General features: G+C 42.9%; 1 protein-coding gene across 3 annotated transcripts in view; it reads right to left on the reverse strand.

Annotated features, from left to right (window-relative positions):
- Window positions 1-6074: 6074 nt before the first annotated feature.
- Drosha (drosha ribonuclease III) overlaps window positions 6075-20354 on the reverse strand; it is a 111505-nt gene continuing 97225 nt past the window's right edge. For all 3 annotated transcript variants that reach the window (XM_034523417.2, XM_034523418.2, XM_076916408.1), the window contains exons 30-35: window positions 15237-15378; window positions 13360-13442; window positions 13171-13274; window positions 10530-10622; window positions 9849-9895; window positions 6075-6337 (exon numbers count right to left, since the gene is read on the reverse strand). In XM_034523417.2, the coding sequence (XP_034379308.1) occupies window positions 6207-6337; window positions 9849-9895; window positions 10530-10622; window positions 13171-13274; window positions 13360-13442; window positions 15237-15378 (600 nt within the window). In that variant the 3' untranslated portion in view covers window positions 6075-6206. The remainder of the gene's footprint in view (window positions 6338-9848; window positions 9896-10529; window positions 10623-13170; window positions 13275-13359; window positions 13443-15236; window positions 15379-20354) is intronic.

The raw sequence follows: 20354 nt of genomic DNA on the forward strand, positions 1-20354 counted from the left end.
ACAGGTCACCAACCTCTCTGCCGATAACGGCCGGGATGCATTCATGGAGCAAGCTTTTGATTAAGACACATTCTCATGGAACCTAGGAGAACCAGTGAGAGGAAGCAGCCATCAGCCACAGGAAGAAAACACCAAGGATGGAACAGCACTGATGGCTTCCTAACTAGCATGCGCCCTTTCTGGGGAGTGTTCGATTTTAAGAACTCGAAAGTGCTTTAAGCAGAGCTGACATTTTCGTGGATAAAATAACACTGATTAGGACAGCAACACAGAGAGGCCTCCGGGGTCGGATCTTACGTCCCCTTTGCACTTTGTCTGCAGGCAGCTAAGCACTCAGGAGAAAATCCCCTCTCGTTCTGTGGCTTCGTTAGCTGCATCATTTGTGAGGCGATTGTTACTAGACAAATACAACAGACCGCCACACTTACATTCCTCTGATATAAGACTCTGGAAGTTTCCAGCTGATCTTTTTCCTATGGCTGATTTTTTTTCCACACCCCCAAGTCACCAGCATTAAATTAAAATAATAAAATAAACAAAAGGAGGAGAAAGGGGAGAGAGTCCCTTGTGTTACTCAGCAAGAGTTAGGTGATTTGTAAGTTTCTAAAAATCCTTCCAGCCCTGCTTATTTTGACAAAACTACTTAACACTTCAAGCAATGAACTACGGGGGCATAAAAGTATAATCTGCAGAGAAAACCTTAATCCTCTGTAGTAACCCATTTGAATCTCCTCAAACACATTTCCGTGTGGAGGCCTGGAGAATTAAGGCAATTGTTTGATCTAAGAAGAAAGGCAATTAGGGCTCTCTCTTGATCTTTCTGGCTGAATTCAAGTCAGGGGCAGCCACTGTTCTCTGCATCTGCAGGAGCGCCCTGTTTCTGTAATAGCTGAGGCGAGCACTAGACTTACCTCCATTACGTCTGACTGCGTGTTCATTATGAGCTGTTTTATCGGAGAGTTTCAAATCACGATGGGCTAATACGCAGCATGCAAATGATTAACAACGGGATTTAAAAAAAAAAAAAAAACAGTCCATTTAAAACTTTCTCCCAATATAAACTAAAAGGACTCGGTGATGGGGCAGCTGGCTTCACTTACCATTGGGTTATTGGTAGAAATGGGAGGAGAGGGAGAGGGTGATTGACTTCAAAGGGGTGTCTCTGGGTCCCAGATTTGGGAGTCAGCAGTAAGAATTTAGCTGGGGTGGCCACAAGAGAAAACTCCCCGGGGTTTGATTTAGAATTAAACTCAGAACAGCTCCCAAAGCACTCAGCAGCAGCAGTCTAGTGACAATTTAGTTGGAAATGAAAACAAGATGTGTTATAAAAGACGAAATAAAATTAAATAAAGGTCACTGGTCTGTAGTGGAGAGGGAGGAGGTTGGAGACAATGAGCGTTGGTGAGGAAAGCCTGTCCCGAGCCACCAGTTAGTGCTGTCACCAAAGACACAAAGTGCCTTCCTTGACTGGTTTCTGAGGCTGTTATTTTCTTAACACACTCCTTAGCTTCTGCTGTGGAGAGGTAGACAAGCCCAGGGAGACAAAAGGCACCCTGCTTCTAGCTGGATTTCTCTGGGCTCTTGGGGTCCCATCTGAGTGTCCAATTCATGCTGAATTCAAGTACAGGAGATCCAGAGAGGGCAGCCATGGTGCAGTGGATTCCAATGTTCACCTCAGACTCCAGATCATCAGTCAGGAAGATGCTGTAAGGGAAGCTACATTACTGATGAGGTAGCTGAGGCTTATGCAGAGAGGAGCCCAGGTATGGTTTATTCGCTGAACAGTGATGGAATCTACAAGTAACAGGGGGGTGGGGAGGGTAGTGCAAGAAGCCAGTGCTTCCAAGGTAGATTAATGATGATCTTTCTCATCCAGAGATGCGGACTAGTGCAGTGAGGGAAGGTAGCAGGTAAACCAAGAGATACTGAAAATAGAGTTGGGCCCATCCTGGGATCTCTTAAGTTCCAGGCCATTCAGTGAGACCTTGAGGAATTGGGGGGGTGGGGGGGGGGAGGAGAAGGTGAGGAAGAAAGAAGAGGGAGGGAGACAAAAGGAGAATAAGTATGGTGAGCCTAGAATGAACCAGACAGGAGTCTAATGGCAGGCACTTCATTTGAGGCCCAGGAGAAGACTGGCTGCATTTGCAGTTAGTACCTGAGCTAAGGCCAAAACGTAAGAAACGATTAGTAAAGAGATAACGCACTAGAGGCGGAAAAGGACCTGGAGGGTAAGAGGGCTGGGAACGCTGTGGGCTGGACAGTATGTAGGCAGGGCTGTGTAAGACGCCAATGCCTCTGCTCATGTCTGATATATATATATATTTCGAGACAGGGTTTCTCTGTGTAGCCCTGGCTGTCCTGGAACTCACTCTGTAGACCAGGCTGGCCTCGAACTCAGAAATCTGCCTGCCTCTGCCTCCCACGTGCTGGGATTAAAGGCGTGCGCCACCACCTCCCAGCTCATGTGTGATTTTCATGCCGCTGTAAGAAAGTTGGGATTTAGAGGCCACAGGGAGGCCAGGAGATAACAAGTTACCACAAACTTAACATCTTACAACACCTGCAGCTTTCCTGACATAAAATTAACCATCCCAACCACCCATTACAAAAACAGAAACAATAATTGGGGAAAGGCTGTTTGAAATACACATTTGTCAAAATTTTCTAATCTCAAATCTAAAATTGAGGCTTCAGGCCCAACCTAAAGGATACAGGGAAAGGGCAGCTGATGTCACAGGAAACCAACATGTTATGATGGGAAAATGATACTCAGTGCTTGACTGTGGAGGTCTGAATAAGCTCCACCCAGGGAGTGGCATTATTTGGAGGTGTGGCCTTGTTGGAGGAAATGTGTCACTGTCAGGATGGGCTTTGAGAGCTTCCTTTTAGCTGCCTGAGGATGCCAGTCTTCTGTCTGCCTTTGGATCAAGATGTTGAACATTCAGTTCCTCCTGCACCAGGCCTGCCTGGGCACTGTCATGCTCCTGCCTTGATGATAACAGACTGAACCTCTGAGACTGTAAGGCAGCCCCAATTAAGTGTTATCCTTATAAGAGTTGCCTTGGTCATGGTATCTGTTCACAGCAATGAAACCCTAAGACACTGACCTAGTTTCTCCAACTGGTCAGAAAAAATGCAGTAGAAAACTTCCTTAGGTCACGTCAATTAAGAGTCTACATCATGAACCTTATCTGAATCAATCCTTGAGCCAGCCAACTGCATGTTGGAAATTAAAACAACTAAAACTTGTTGGAAATTTCCTGGTGTCCCAATACTATTTTAGTTAAGTAAACTGTTTGACTTGAAAGTCTTTTTGTCCAGGGGGATATGGTAGAGTCCACATAGTGGGATAGGTCATACCTCCTGAACAGCCTGAACCCCAACCTTCCAGAAGGAACAAGTCACTCTCTCCCAGTCCTCTGTGGCACCCGACACACAGTGGCATTTCCTCTTCTAAACAGTGAGCACCCTTGGGACAGGACTTGGCTTCAAATCGTTAAACCAAGGATGTAGTATATGTTACAAATTCTAGTAAACCTCTGAATGCAGCTTGCTCTGAAAATCCCTAACCTCTGCATAGGACTGTTTCACGGCTGTCAGTTTTAACATCTCTCAATCAGCTCACAGAGGAGTTTGAGCCACACATAAGGATCAGTGCCGGAAGCCTGTGAGCACTGGTTCAGGGCAGTGCCTGGCAGTAGGCGAGTGAGCGGGTTTTTTTCATATGGTTGGGCTGATAAACACTTAATTGCAGCCAAGTGCAGCTGCATCAGTCTAGGCAACATCAGCTGCAGGGTTTCAGCCATGGCAGACATGGTAGACAGGTGTCTCTACCTAGTGCAGAGACTCCTTCAGCATCCCAGACCCATAAACCTAACTGCAAATTCCTGCAAGATGTGCATCTGGGCTGGGCTGCACTCCCTCCATCCCCTCCCACAGTCACATGGAGTCCCTTCATCTGCATGTGTCATCCCTTTGTCCTCTCAACCACACCCAAGGAACGGTCAGAGTCAGTGACCAATGGACTTCCATTCTGTTGAGTTACTACATGCACTTACCCCTTAGCAGAACTAGATGACGACACTGGGTCAGGGTGGAGAAGAGGCAGGGCTGGAGTCTGTGGTCACTGCAGTCATTCTGCTCTGATGTGTCTGTCCATGACAAGAGCTACACTGGTATTTTATAGATTTCATATCACTTTGGGAAGCAGAAAAGGGACAGAGGACTACAAGTCCCAATAAAGACTCTTGACTGGCATGTTGGATTCGGCACTACTTTGAAACACTTAAGATTCATGAAAATGTTTATTTAAACAGTTCGACGATCAGCAGGTATCTACTGCAGGGTGACTTGGGTTCCATCCCTGGAGCCATGTAATAGAGAACTAACCCCCAAGAGTTGTGTTAACCCAAAAATGTGTCATAGGGTATTTCACAGACACACTGACTGACACACACACACACACACACACACAGAAACACACACGAACACATACACCTCTTTTATAGTTCTAAGCATATTCCCTTGCATTTTGGTTTTGCTTATTCTGATGTCAAGGCACCCAGCTATCTGGCGCTCCCACTTCCTGTCCTGCTATCCACTGCATATATAACTTAAATACAACGCTCAGATATGACTATCCCAATGACATGGAAGGCACACTGGAAACAAGTGGCTCAAACTGAGATCTTCTCCCTCCCTAGTGCCGGTCATCCTGTCCTCAGCTTCCTCGGAAAGTACAAAGCAAGAACATGGGATATGCATGTATATGTATACACAAGTATACATGTACATGTGTACAATGTACACATCTTTCAGTATCGTAGCTAAAGACGGTACATTCATACAGCCATTGACAATAACATGTTCAACACACCATGCCAGATAATTTAGAAACAGCAATGGAAACTTGAATCTCCAGCATCCCGTTGACTCCGTGCTTGAGTGTGTACCCATACGTACACAGGTCTGACAGGATATACAAACTCTATGGGTGATGGATTCATGAGGAATTTACTTTCTTGCTTGTGCTTTCTAATATGTTCAAAGTAACAATTCTTTCTACTGCCAAAATGCCTTTTAAAACTTCAGTGATGTACCATTACACATAAAAGGAACGCTTCAGGTCCCTGACTGGCTTGTTCCAGGCCTCCTCATCTTAATTCAATGATGTCCTTTCAGAGAGACTTCCCCACTTACACTCACTAACCTCCCTGACTGTGCTCCCGGTATGGGGTGCTCCTGTGTTAGCACACGAGCTCACTGAGGTGTGGGTGTCGTGTGTGTTGTTCACTGCTGCGTCCCTGCATGCAGCACTGGAACAGTACCTGATACACAGTGGGCATTTGCTATACGGTATCTCTTACAAGTTTTGCTTTTATTAATAAGAAATCCTTGATGTTCAGTATAAAATAACTTTAAAAATGTCCTGTCTCTTACTAAGGGGAACCACTAGAGAAGCTGCTAAGAGCTACAAGACTTTTCTTCCTGACTCTTAGCCCTTCGTACCCATCCTACACACACACACACACAAAATACAACTTCAGGAGACTCCGAGACACCCCCACAGCCTCTCTAAAGCCCACAGAGACAGCAGCTGGTTTAAAGGATGTACTGACTCAGCACAACTTTTTGCCTATTCTGGTGACTCAGAGGATATGTGTGACTCAGAAGGAGTCCTTCGCCGGCTCCAGTAACTGGCTAGAGGCTGAACAGGACTCGCTGTTCTGCTTGGGACTGAGTTAGCTTCAATATTAGCACACGAGTACTAGAGAAACATCCAGATGAAAGCCAAAAAAAAAAAAGTGATCAATAATACATATTTAAAAAAAAAAAAAAAAGCTGTTACCACAGGCAGGAGTAACAAATACCAAAAACACCTGGTAAATAAATCCCTTGTCAACTGACAATCTGAAACAGAAAACAGCGACTATTCCATAGAATATGCCTGCCTGAATTTTATTCTTTAAATAGCAAAATAAAAGGAATAATGTATGTCTACTAGATAAAAAAATCTACTACTCTGTAACAAAGACCATCCAGCTAGAAACAAAGCGTTCAATGACTAAGACAACCACAGTTTGACTTTGAGTTTTATTTCAATGGGCACACTTCATTCATTGTCTAAAGGAAAACCAGGCTAGGTCTCGATGGGCAACAGTCACAGTGCTTAGGAAATCAATGCAGCGCCACTTCCGTACACTCCTTCACTTCTTTATGTCTTCAGCCTCGTCCGGCTCTCTCTCCTGATGCTCTCTTTCCCACCTCATTTCTTTTAACTCTTGTCTGTATTTCCGTTCAATGAACCGCTTCTGATGAGCCATCTGGGGAAAGTTATCTGACACAAGGAGAGAAGTGTAATACTTAATAAAGGATATCCATGGATGCAGACGACAAACAAACATGCACACAGCCATTGACAGTAACATGTAATCAGCACACATACAGAACTGTTTTTATAAAACGGAGACTAAGAATGATTTATTTTCTTTTTACCCTTTTGTTATGCACACACACACACTAGAAGTCTGGAATGGCATCTCAGATTCTAATTTCAATATCTGATATATATAAAACAGAGTAAATACACCAAAACATATAGTAACTTAAAATAAAGACATAAGGTTCTGGAAGGTTTCTAAACAGGCAGGTGCTTTAAGCAGCATTCTCCGCATTGAGTGACTTCCAGGCAGACAGAAAGGAAGGAATGAAAGAAAGAAAGGTTTATGGCTTGCAAAAGCACAAGCTAAAAGCTTCCAGCAAGCAGCGCTAGCATAGCCATGATTACGAGAAGGAAAGTTTTCCAGAAGAGCAGAACCGTATCAGGCACAAGGAAAGCCACATTCTAAGTCCCCGTGTCCGTGATCAACTCTATCTTTAGTGCATCATAAAAGGCCACAGCTCTATCTGCACAGGTAAGTCATGTGGAGAACGCTGACGGATAAAGAGGGCTGTCACTCAGTGGTGCAGTTAGGCTATATTTAGTTTGAGATCTGACCCTGTGTAACACACAGACACAAGGAAAATCTGGACTAAGATTTACAAACTCTCCCTTTCTCTTTCCACATGCAGCACAGTATTAGTGTGAATGTGCACTAGGAGATCAAGCACAGAATGAGAAACAGTCCTTGTGTCCTTAGCCAGCAAACACGCAGACAAAGGTCATAAAGGACACCCGCTATCTGGCAACACCACGAGAAAGGACACAGCTCTGCCTGGCCAGCTAAGGATTATTCTGTATTTCACACATGAAGAGGGAGAGGAGGGGGGCGTGGCTTGCAAAGGAAGCAAGTCCGTTGACTTGTTTGCTGTATGGAAGGACTACAATGAAGTGGGTCTGTCTATATGCACCAGGCTCTCAATTCCTTTCTCTACTGTACCCGTCTTCACTATTGGCTGGAGACAGGGACAAAATGGAAAGAGCACTTGGAAGAAAGCACTAATACTGAGTCCTTACATACCGTATACATTTTAACTTCAAATACTGTAAGTACTTAAAAAAAAAAAAAGAAAAACCCTCATCAAGTAAGTTCCCAGAACTCCAGAACTCCATTTTAAGGAAAGTTTATGTTAAATAGGCTCCATTTCTTCAGTAGATTGTACTGTGTAACTGAGTTTGTACTAAAAAGTCCTGTTGTTCACATCTACCCACAAACAAGCTTTCAGGACAACTCTGTTCAGAAGTGTTACGACATTATGTAGTGGCATACATGAGTGTATGTATGTTTTTATGTATGTACACATACATTATATAAACAGTGAAAAATCTTTCCACTCTCCTCCCCTATACTGCTATGTATTGATAGATACAGTATTTTCCTTTATTTCAGTACAAGCATTTCCTGTAGCTCTGTATCAGTCTCCAATGGCATTGTTTCAACAGATACACACATATCACATTTGGATATTCAGGAACTGGTAAACTATTGCCACTGAGCCAAATTACAGCTCTCAATCAATTTCTGTAAACAAAACAGACACATGGACATTTGACACCACCTGTGTCTATGTGCCACAATGTTAGAATTTGTTGTAACGGAGAGACAGATCATGACCTGGAAGCCTAGATACGTGCAGCTGGTCCTTTAACAGACATGTCTGCCGATCCTTGGGGCAGCATTCTCTGAGAAGCAGTCACTCACTGTTAATGTGCTGTTTCATTTTATTTAAATATTATGCTGTTATAAATCAGGCTGTCGTGATCACTGCAGTATGTGAGCTGCAGCTCAGAATCCAAGTGTTTCCTTATGTTGGATTCCTAGAAATGGAATCAAGACCAAAAGGTAAACTCTTTAAGGATGGGACATGATGCCAATTCACTCTCCTGCATTTAAGCAATCAACTCCTATCATCCTTTGGGGAGGATGTCTGTCTCAGAAATAGTCACTTTTCCAGTACCATTTTAGAGCTGACTACACACATCAGAAGAAGGGGTGGACTCTATTGTTATAACTAGAAAAAAAAAAATCCCACTCTCCTTCAATAAATGAAGGTGCATTTATACAAACAATCAATGAAAACATTTTCCAAAAAAGTCAATGTGAAACTCAGCATAGATTCATTCTATGGACGCTAGACCCCGGCAGCACTGGTTTCTGTCCTCACTAACTCCCCTGCCTACCTCTGAACAGTAAGCCACTGTCTGCTGATTTCCACTTAGCTAGAGGCCCTCTAACCTCTTCTGGAACCTTTCTCAAACTTGAGAATCGTGGGATACTTCAGTTTGAGCCTGTGTATTCACTGTTCCCCACTCCTTTAGCTGGCTCTCGAAGCACTGGGCATACATACTGTGCCCACAGGTTCTTCTGTGAAGCACAATAGACCTCAGAGAAGATCGTCCTGTCCTCATGCCTTCAATTTACAAGACTAGGCAGCTCTCCACCGTCAACTATGCAACTGAAGACTCTTCAGCATGGATTTCACTCTTGAGACAATCCATCTTCAGAATTAAATGCACCACAATCTAGACGTTTATTGTAGACACTGAACACACACGCAGACGCACACACACACTCACACACACACACACACACTCTCGTGCACTCAAAGCAATAAGAAAATAAGAAAAACATCAATGAAATAGCACGTCCACAGTAGGAAATAGCATACAACTATTAAGAAAGACTGAATTGAAGCCATTCTCTATGATCTATACATGTATGCAGACGTATGTAGTTACCACCCCACTTACGTAAGACAATGATTAAAAACTAAACAGAAAAACAAGCAAGCAAAACAACTTCCCACGTGTACATTTATCCCGACACAAGACTTTTCTTCCAAACAGGGTTTCTCTGTGTAGACCAGGCTGGCCGTGAACTCAAAGATCTGCTGCCTCTCCTCCTGAGTGCTGGGATTAAAGGCCACCATACCCAGCTTTCAGAGATTTTTTTTTTTTTTTTTAATTTTTATTTTGTTTGTTTTGTTTTGCTTTGAAGTGAGATCTCATGTGGCCCAGGCTCACCATGACCTCACGGTGTGGCTTCAGGTGACCTTCCCCCCCTGGCCCCCTGAATCTCCCTCCCAAGTGCTTGATCTACACAGGCACTTGACTATAGAAGTATGGGGAAATATCATCAGAAGGCCACTCCCAGAGGGGCCTCCACTGAGTAGAGATCCATGTAAAAAAGGAAAATGTAAATCACATTCAGGTCTGGACTGCCTTCAAAAACTACAATCTGCTTTATACGTAGTACATATTCTACTGTACTCTGGATGGAGGAAAATTATTAACAAAGTAAGATCACATTTTATCAAAACATAACCATGTCCCTACTTCCTTCATCTTCCTTCCCTAAGACACGCACGACATGGTGAAGGTGTAAGTACAGAGACAGACACAGGCTTACATTTTTCAAGTGCATCCATTGCCGCTCCCATTTCTGCTTGCTGGATGCTGTCGGATAAAATAAAGGGGAGGTCGACTTGAAAGGTTTTCTTCTTCAAAAACACAAATTATTCATGCTGATTTTCATATCTACTGCGTAAAATTTCACGTGATTACTTCCACCACACACTGAATTGCAGGCTAAGAATACACACAGGAGCGTGCAGAAATGCCTTTTATTTACACAAAGGCTCTTTAAAGTATTGGTTCCACACCAATTCTGCAATGGAATACCTTCTGTTTATATTAGGGCTGAAGCATTTCTTAAGTCTGAAATACTCCGTGTAAAGGTTAAACATGAAAAGGATAAAATACAGAGAGAGAGAGAGAGAGAGACACGGGCAAGACATAGATTATATGTATAATTCTTTTTCCTACTGTGGTACGCATGCCCATAAAGCGTGCATGATAGGAAAGGAAGTGTAGACTTAGGCTGTCACGCACATGGCGCACCTCACACATCTGCTGAGGCTGAACTCAGATGGGACTCACTTGACTTTAGCCCCCGGGATTCGTTTTGTGGTAACTGAAGACCCTTCACATTCTAAGCTTGCTACACAGACTGCAGAGGTCGGAACTACCAGGGAGGAACTTTCCTGAACACAGATAGATACTCCATGAAATCCAGTGGTTCCTCTCATACCTTGGTCCTTTCCCACAGCCTATCCTTTCTCCCTTGAAGTAAACAGCCACAGTGTAGGTTCTAGCGTGGGACGGCCCCACTGTCTGCAGAGTCCTGAAACGAAAGAACATGAATTATGATACAATGCTCAATTATTTTGCTATTATATGAACTGACAAAAAAAAAAAAAAAAAAAAAAAAAAAAAAAAAAAAAAAAAGAAAAAACTTTATTCTTACTGCCAGAAAGAACGTAAAAATAACAACATGGAAAACGGAAGTGATTCAATTTTTCATTTGCTAACCTAACAAAATGTAGAGCTTTAAAAAAACAAAACAAAACAAAACGGCATTGTAGTTTTATATTTTTCGAAAATAGAAATAATACCTGAGGGCTCACAGTTAAGTATGTGATACTTTACAGCTTCTATGTGTGGGTATTCTAGTATCACATAATTAACAAACTTTCATTATGAAGAATCGAGGCCGTTAGTTTGTTACTTTACAATGCTTATCATAGCTAAGAGCAATAAATAGGTAATCACACCTCGAGACACGCCTGAATGGCTTCACACGCCTTATGGATTCCGTCTAATGGCTAGTATTTTACCTAAGAGATTAGAAAATATATTTAATTTCTGAAACATCTGTGATCGTTTCAGAGATATGCTATAATGGCAAGCTTATAACACAACCACTAAAAAACAAAGCTGCAGGTTCTCTGGATTTAATGACAAGGTGCAGATTTCAAACGTAAAAAAAAAACCTGATAACTCATGGGAAAGGGAAATTAAAAGTAGCCAAGAATGATAATGGGACAAACACGGCAACCAGGAAGACCATGTAAAACAACCTCACCATCTTGATAACAGAGAACAAAGTCACCGTGTACTTTTGGGGGAGGATTTATGAGCAGAGAATACAGCAATTTCCTTTCTGTTTACATACTCAAGATGCATATGGCAGCTTACGGTGGGACTTACTAATCATTCCCGTGTCAGAAGACACACACCGTCTTTATCATTGACCCTTAGTAATCACCTCGATGGGGAAATTCTTTGATTCAATCACACCACATAGCTTAGACTTTTATTATGCTTATTATGATGCAGATCAATAAGTTGTTTCTATTTAGGAATTTTCTCCAATAAAGAAAGCAGTTTCATACTGACAGCTTCTTGCTAGAAGGTGACTAGTCTTCTGGCCTCTGGTTGGCTAGTGCACAAAAGCTTCTAATCTGTTGTGACTTTTTTTTTCTTTTTAAAAATATTTTTAAGTTAGAAAAGTCTTTCGGGAGGAGCACACCTGCACAAATGCAGGAGTAAACAGTACTGAAACTGAACTTTTTTTTTTTAATTAATAAGAAATACATGTGTGTGTGCATGTAGGCGTGTCGGAACACAGTCCAAGGATGGAGTCATGTGAGAATTCTGAGTGCTTGTGAGAAAACTCCCCAAAAAAAAAAAAAAAGACAAGAGTCTTGTGACTTCAAAACACACAACTACTGGAATATGTCTGTGTGTTCCTCCCAGGTGTAGCAGATAGCTGAGTGAGTTTACTTCAGTGTTGTTACTCGTGTGCCTCTATGGAGGAAAAAAATGTTTCTGCCATGTGAGGCTTGTCCTTGAGATTGAGCACCTTACTCATGTGATTCTTCTTAACCCCAGAGTATAAACTGTCTGATGCTCTGAATAAAGTTGGCTACTGCACGAGACTTTAGGCTGGCTCCGTGCTTAGGGCCCCACACTCCCAGGTTCATGGCGAGAGGTAAACACGTGCAGGGGCCCAGAGGCCAGAGGAGCAACTGATCCCTGGAGCTGGGTTACAGGTGGCTGAGAGGCGAGTGCAGGTGGCGGGAACTGAGCCTGGCTCCTCCTGCAAGGGCAGCAAGTGGTTCTTAACTGCAGAGGCTTTCTCCAGCCCAGTGTAAGTAGATCTGTAAGCATCCCTAAAACAGTATCAACAGTACCTTCAACAGGCAGCCACGTGCTCAAGCATTCTTTACTTTGTGATTCCCATTTAAACCCGGCTCAGTCCGCATGTGAATGTCACCAATAGAAGGCAACTTTTGATTCTGATTCCAGGAAAAGCAAGCACTTGAGTAACAAAGTAGCGGCAGTAAATATTTGCTCCATTTCTCCCCAGCTTGGGAGACAGCCTTCCAGATAACAGAGGCCAACAGGGGCTCAGGGCGAAGTACAAGTAGAACCCACGTATTGCTAGGAACTACACACAGTCCATTACTGCTACAGGAAATCAGACAAAGAAAACCTATACAGAAGAACTACTTCATGCCGGAGCCTCAGAGATAGACAGACAGTTCAGGGGATAATAGCACGTGCTGCTCTCACAGGACTCAGGCTCGATTCCCGGCACCTACATGCAGAGATTACAACCATGAATGCATCTTAAAAAATCAACAAGTACTGCAAGTTTAAAATTGCTCTACCTTGATCTTATATCTTAGTGTATCTCTGTGCCAGGCAGTAGATCAGAGAAATTTACACATGGGGAAAGCAGAGACAATCCGGATGCACCCACTCATAGCTACGACAGCACTTTAGAGATTAGCTAGTGTCACAGGAAGTCCCTGCGTTCTCCTGTAAGCACATGAAGGATACCTAGGCACACTGCAGCCGATGGCTGGCAGACAGCAACCACTTACTTGTATAAGGGGATGTCTGGCTCCTTCCCTTCTGTCCTCAGGGTCAGGCAGCACTGCTGCAGCTGTGACTTGGGGTCATTCCAATCCTGATTCAGAATGAACTCCTGTGGGGATCCCCCAAAGCATTGAGTAGTGTGTTTCAGAGCCACTGGAAGAAAAGTATGCACTGATGGAAACGTACACGCTTACCTTCAGCCGTGGAAAGAAGCAGACGTTCATGAAAGTGTGAACATATTCCAAGTCCTTGTCGATGTACAGCGCTGCAATAAATGCTGAAAAACAAATGTGAAATAGGCCACTCGCCGTTATTTACCAGAAACAGCATAAGCTGAGTGTCCTTCCTTATCAATCTCTATAGGTATATATACGTGTACCAACACGGGTGGCAGGAACAGAATGTGGGTCATAAATGCTGGTAAAGGTTGAGCCATCGCCCCAGCCCTAAGGGCTATAAGCTTTTAAGTAGTATTTTCACAAGGCTTTTGACTTCTAGACACTCCTTTCTTTTAAGAACAATTATTTCTTTTTTCTTCAAATAAAACTGCACCCTTTATCACTACTATCAGAAGCACCAACACAGACGTGTGATTAAGATGAAAAATCAGAGCAGACGCCAACTGCCCTTAGCCAGTGGCTAAGCGAACAGTCTAACGCTGCGACCCTTTAATTCAGTCCTTTATGTTGAGGTGACCCCCAACCCCCCAACCCCCCAACCATAAAGTTACTTTCATTGCTGCTACTTAACTATAATTTTGCTACTGTTAGAATGTAAACATATTGTGGTCGTAGGCGACTCCTGTGAAAGGCTCACTGGCCCCCAGGTTGAGAACCACTGGTCTAAAGTCTATACCAATACTGTAGTGTGGAACAGGGATGGACCTGGGAACATAACTGAGGTAATCTTGTAGGAAGAGAACCAGAAGCATCCCAACTGCATCCCGAGACCGCGCATGGGTACCAGTTCCATGGGAAGTTCCATAACCAGAGAAAGAAGTGAGAAAATACAAAGGTTCGACCTGCCCAAATTAAGAAAAACTCAACGATAACACAATAATTTATGTAACTGAATTAATAAGGGACAATTCCAAAGACGGGCTCACTTAAAAGAATTTTAGCCAAGTAGACAAATGGTGCATTTATTTGAAAGACTGCAAGAACCTTCTATTGAACTAAAATAAAAATGACAGAGACACCACTCACTCAGCTGAATTTTACTTCCCTTCAGGTGCCTTGGTTAGACTGCCTTTATAATCCATAAATAAGCCGGCTTGCACAGTAGGCTTTAATATTTTACATAATTCCAATTCTGAAAAAAATACTATAACATAAAAAGCTCTAAGGCCCAGAGAATATTCTAGTTCTTTTGAAGTAATATTAGAAATAATAAAATTATGTGTGTAATCCCTTAATTAGCTATAATGGAATTATTTGTGCTTCCAGACCATATCAGAACATGAAAAAGATGGTGACTGTTTAGAGAGTTTTGTTCTCACTCAGAACAATAGGTGGCGATTTTGGTATTTAGTGAATAAATTATCTTTTTCCCTATGTCCCTTTATGAAGAGTGCTGGGTAGCAAAACCAACCAAACAAACCAAACAAACCCACTACTGTGATTCAGAACAACTAATCTTTACGTTGTGTTATTGTTTCAGACAGAGAGACTTGAGGACTCAGAGACAGGACGTGGGCTACACAGCCACCCCTGAATACAGACTGAACAACAGAAACGTATTATCCACATGGCTTAGTGAAAAGCAAAAATAACTAAAAAATAAAAACGAAAGAGATTACTTAGACAGATGTGGTCACCCAAGCCTATAATGTCAGGAGATAGAGGCAGGGGCGCCCCAGGAGGTCAAGGCCACCTTTGACTACACAGGAATTTCAAGGCTAGCCTGAGCTATACAGAACAAAAGAAGTAGAAAAACAGAGAAAAGAGATTCTTTGCATAGAACAACATAATCATTGTCGTCGCCATCATCATTAAAACAGTAAGCTCTAGATGGTTTAATTTAAACCCTGGACCTGCCAGTTAGAAAGCTTCACACTGTAGGTAGGACTCACATTCCAAAAGGTCTGCCAAAGTCTTGGTTCTTAGGGCCACGGGTCTCTTGGTTTTGTCGTTGGTGATGGCATACTCTTGCATGCCCAGTTCCTCTGCTACCTTGGCCTGAGTTCTGTTGTTCACTAAGGAACTTCGTAACAACTAGTAAAAAGGAAATGTCATATGGTTAGAAACCCCATCAGCTCTGGTCTCTCTCCTGCTCCTGTGTTGACCCCAACCACCCGACAGCATGTCAGGATAGCAGACAAGTGACTAAGTCTCTATCCTCAGGTGACCACGACATACTCCAAACGCTTCTACTATCTCCTTAATACTCACCCACCCCATTACCTAGATTTAACCAAGCAGTTGGATAACCAATTACTTATTTAGTAGCACTGAGAAGAATTTTGGGAGGGGATACACAGCAATCTGACTAAGATAATCATTACTGAAAAGCTCAAAGCTACCAGGTCAGGAAACATTAAAACTTTAAAAAATCATTTTACTTAAATATAACTTATACTCAGTACCCTTTCATGTACAATTAGATACATTTTGAAAACCTTACCCATTTTTACTACCCCAAACAAATTTCCCATATCCTGAAACAATCAATCTTCACCAGTGATTACAGGGGACATCCACCAATCAAACCTGTGCTTAAAGTTGTCCACAAAAAGCATATTTCATGACACAGGTCCTAATTTTGATACTATATGACTTAGGGAAGAGATGTTTCAATATTATTAAAACACCTATTTATTTATATTGTTGTTATTTTCAAGATTTACATTACATTCCTTGTATCTCAATCTTCTCATACTCAGACCTTTTATCTATATTTATATTCTATGTATGTGCTATGTGCATACATGTGAAAGCCAGAGGATGCTGGACTTCCCAGAGCAAACCGCAGTAAACCTCCCCACAGGGGCACTAGGAACAGAACTCAGATGCTCTACAAGAACAGCAAGCTCTTTAAACCACTGAGCTCTAGCCCCAAATCTCAATTGATTTATAGATTTCAACCTCAGGAATTCAAAACAGAAATGTCTACTAGGAGTTTGGGACTGCTAACAGCCCTCCAAGCACTAGTCACATAGTAATGTTAGACAGTGCCTAAACATCAGATAACTGACCCATTCCAGTGTCTCTAAAACAAGCCCAATGTAAGCATTTAACACACTTGGGAAGAGATGGGAAAGGAGACTAGGGAAGCAGGCAGATTCCATGGTGGGAAGTCACCAAACTTTAAAAAACGGACACAATTATCCCCGATTCCTAAGACTCGGGGGAATAACGTTCTCGAAGCTATGTTTTCTTACCAGAAGCATAAACAAACAGTTGGCTTCCTGAACACAGGACAGGCGGAAGCAGCTGTGAGTCATGCCGGCATTAGAGCAGCCACTGTTCCATAGAGCACTGTGTTTATCAGATGCTTTATGCTCTACGGCTCCACAGTGTCAACAAAGCTTATGAAAATCAAGATTTATTCTCAATGCTTGATAGTGAGTCCTTGACAATAGATAAATAAGGAACAATATGTTCTTAATTTGTCTGACAATGATTCATGAAGCAGAAACACAACTTGATCTCCATAAGCCTTGCCTGAATTGAATTTTAGACTGTAACTCTTTCCCTACCTCTGCTCCATTTTCAGTCCCAATTCCCCCTTAACTACTACAATTTCTCTTCAGTACACTACTTTTTAAAATACACATACACACACACACACACACACACAAACTCACAAAGAAGCTTAAAAATTAAAAGCCAAATGTGACATGACTAGATGACACAAACAATAGAAGCCCAAGTCACCAACTCACAGACTCTATGAACTGGAAGTGCTCTTTCTTTCTGTGGTTTGGATTTCAAGTTGAAACAGACCTCACACGGATAGGGCGGTTATTCTGGGAGGACGGTTACGCTGAGCAAGCTGAATCTGTGCTTTGGGTAAGGAGGGAAGCTCCATGAGCTGTGAAAATGGCGTGTTCAGGACCAATGGCCCAATGTGAACGACAGCACACAGCAGTGGTGACACTGCTGGCCACCAGGCCTCAGCTGCCACCCTCCAGCGTCACAGATCCTCCTTCAGTGCCACGCAGTGACAGAAGGGAAGCAATGTGGATGGAAACAGGAGACACTTGAACTAGTTTTGCTGTAAGACAAGCCCTGGCAGGTCTTAGAGCAGTGAGGTAGCTAAAAGTGAGGTCTGTTAAGTTCTTGCCAACAACTCAGAGTAAGAAGCAAGAGTCACCAGTGATTAACCTTACTTCTGTAGTCCACTTAACTTTGGAACATGAAGTAAAATGAGGTAAGACTTTGCTCTCTACCTAATCATGAAAGCCCAAATGGAGGTTCATTAAAGTGACAATTTCCATCTGTGTCCTCAGCTGAATTCAACTTCAGAATAAATCTATTTGGCAAAGCACGGGTATAGCAAGGGAGGCTGGACAACAGAAGCAAAGCCTGTGAGGTTCTGGGGCTAGCGAGGTGGCAGGGCAGGCTGATTATTCACTAGGTCTGTGCTGAAAGCTGAAGGACCAAAAACATCCTTGTTAAAGTGCTTCAGAAGGGACCTACTCCTAAGAAAGCCACACACAGATCAGTCACAATAATCACCATGCTGACAGAGATGCAAGCACAGACCCAGGGACACACAGCTGCTCCTCTTAACCAAGCTGTCCAGAGAAGGTGACCTAGGAAACCCCTCTCAAGAACATTCTAGTCAACTTCAATACCGAGGTCTAAGAGGCTTATCCAGGATTGGTACCCACCCACATTTCTCCCAAACACCAAAGGATCAGAATTTTGAACTCTGAACTTGGGATGCTTCCTTTTTGAAAATGTTCACGTGGGTTCTGATGAACAAAGAATTTGACCTAAGAAAGACTGGGCTGGTTAATGGGAAAATGGCTGGAGAGGGTTTTATAGGGAAATTGAACATAGTGGTGAAAGTAGGGGCCATGATATAGCAAGGTGACCACAGTGGGAACCAGAAAAAAATCAGAGCCAAGTGAGGGAGAGCTGATATAAGCAAGACCACCAAGAGATGGAAAGAAGTTAAATATCCCTGCAGAAAATAAAAAAATCCCCAAAGGGGGGGGGGGGGTAGCAAGGCAAGATGCTGATACTATAATTGCTATTTTCCACAGAGGTGTTATCTACAGCAGCATCAGTATTGGGTGAGGTTTGCTTGCTCCTCAAATATAGGGAAAAGATTCTAGAAAGCCATAGAATCCTTCTAGTGTTTATTTGAATACAAAACCTTCTAGATATCCTTTTTCTTGCTGCCTTCCAAATCCTCCCCTTTACCAAATAGTAATCTGTGCCTAACAACCTTTCTAGCTCTCACTGAAGTTTAATTTTAAATCAGAAACAAGAAAGAGAAGTACAACTAAGGCCTTTGTAAACCTGACAAAGGGACTGTTGATCCCTGGTGCAATGACAACGGCCAGTACCTAGTCCAAATCTCAGATTCTGGTTTTGATACTTCAAGATGTTCCTACAGCCTCAACAGAGACATCTCCCACAATTACTTTAAACTTAAATTTCCATAAGAACATGAAGATTGACAGTCTCCTTTTAATACTCTTGGTTCTAGGAAGAAGCCACAGTGTGGGACATAAGCTACCCAAGAGGGCCACCTAGTGTAAGGCGAAGGGACAGACTTATTATTTTGAGGACTTCAATAGAAGACAGTGGAACCAAAGCGAAGTATACAATTAAAATTGATAGTGATATGCCACACAGGTCTTTTATACCGAGAGTGGTGGCTAGATGGTCTCCATTTCCCATGATAATTAAAGAAAAGGTACCCAAATGATAGCCAACAGAATGCAGGTCAGACACAAGGAGCCAAATTATGTCAGTGATAGAGAAATCCTCTGCCGGGAGGCTGGGGAATCCATCTTCTCAGAGCGCTGTTAGATAGGGTACCTGCCTGCCTGGATGATTTATACTCGCTGCTGTCAGGAGGCAGCAGGGCAGGATGAGATCACCGCTTCTCAAGTGTGTTTGTAATCCCTGCTCTCTCTCCTACCATCTCGCACTGTTCCTCTAAAATCAAGCAAAACAACTTCCACAAGTTCATCTTGCTGGTGCACTTCACCCCTGGACACAGTGCCTGACACACAGAATGAGCAGCTCCTGCTAGCTCAGGAGTGGAGTGAAAGGCTCACGTCCCACACTATGGCTTCCTCCCAGACTGAGTATTAAAGGAAGAATATCAATCTTCATGTTCTTATGGAAATTTAAGTTTAAGGTAATTGTGGGAGATGTCTCTGTTGAGGCTGTAGGAACATCTTGACGTCTCAAAACCAGAATCTGAGATTTGGACTAGGTACTGGCCGTTGTCACTGCACCAGGGATCAACAGTCCCTTTGTCAGGTTTACAAAGGGACTTTACCTGTACTTCTCTTTCTTGTTTCTGATTTAAAATTAAACTTCAGTGAAGGCGAGAAAGGTTGTTTGGGACAGATAAGTATTTGGATGTAGAAAGGGAACAAATTTGCAAGTGCCATAGGACAGGCATTCTGTCCTGAGCAGCGGTTTTCTTTAAGGTTCTCTCTCTTCACACTGACCGTACCAGGGAGGCTGACCCTGAAGAACAAGAACTTCAGTGTACAGACAGAACATCTTCCCCAGACATCCCAATCCAAACTTGACTAAGCTATGGCCTCTGTAATTGATTCACATTCCTTCCCAAGCAGGCCCTTTCAGTATTCTCTCACAGGGCAACCCTTTTCCTCAACAACCAGCAAGATTTGGAAGACACAGTTACATCTGCTTTTGTGTCTTTATTCTTTAGAAAGCAAGTGTGTACCCAATTGGCTCAACGCTAAGGCTTTCCAACGTGATTAACTGCCACTCTGTGCCTTTAATTACAAGAAGGAATCAATTGCTGCCCTTCCAATGCAATTCCAGTAATCTGCACACTTCATTTTTTTTTTTTTAATCCTTAAGCATTTCAAAGTCAGTTTCCAGTTCATTTCTTGACATGTAAAGCGACAGGCCATTTCTCTACAGACCCCCATGCTCTGCCCCGATGTGGCGTTCCCTTCTACAGCGCCCTCCTCTACCTCTTTACCAAGTCTATACTGAGAACCCAACACGATAGGTACTGCGGGGCT

This window comes from Arvicanthis niloticus, chromosome 19 (genome assembly GCF_011762505.2).
Source record: "Arvicanthis niloticus isolate mArvNil1 chromosome 19, mArvNil1.pat.X, whole genome shotgun sequence".
In the NCBI taxonomy this organism is placed as follows: Eukaryota; Metazoa; Chordata; class Mammalia; order Rodentia; family Muridae; genus Arvicanthis; species Arvicanthis niloticus.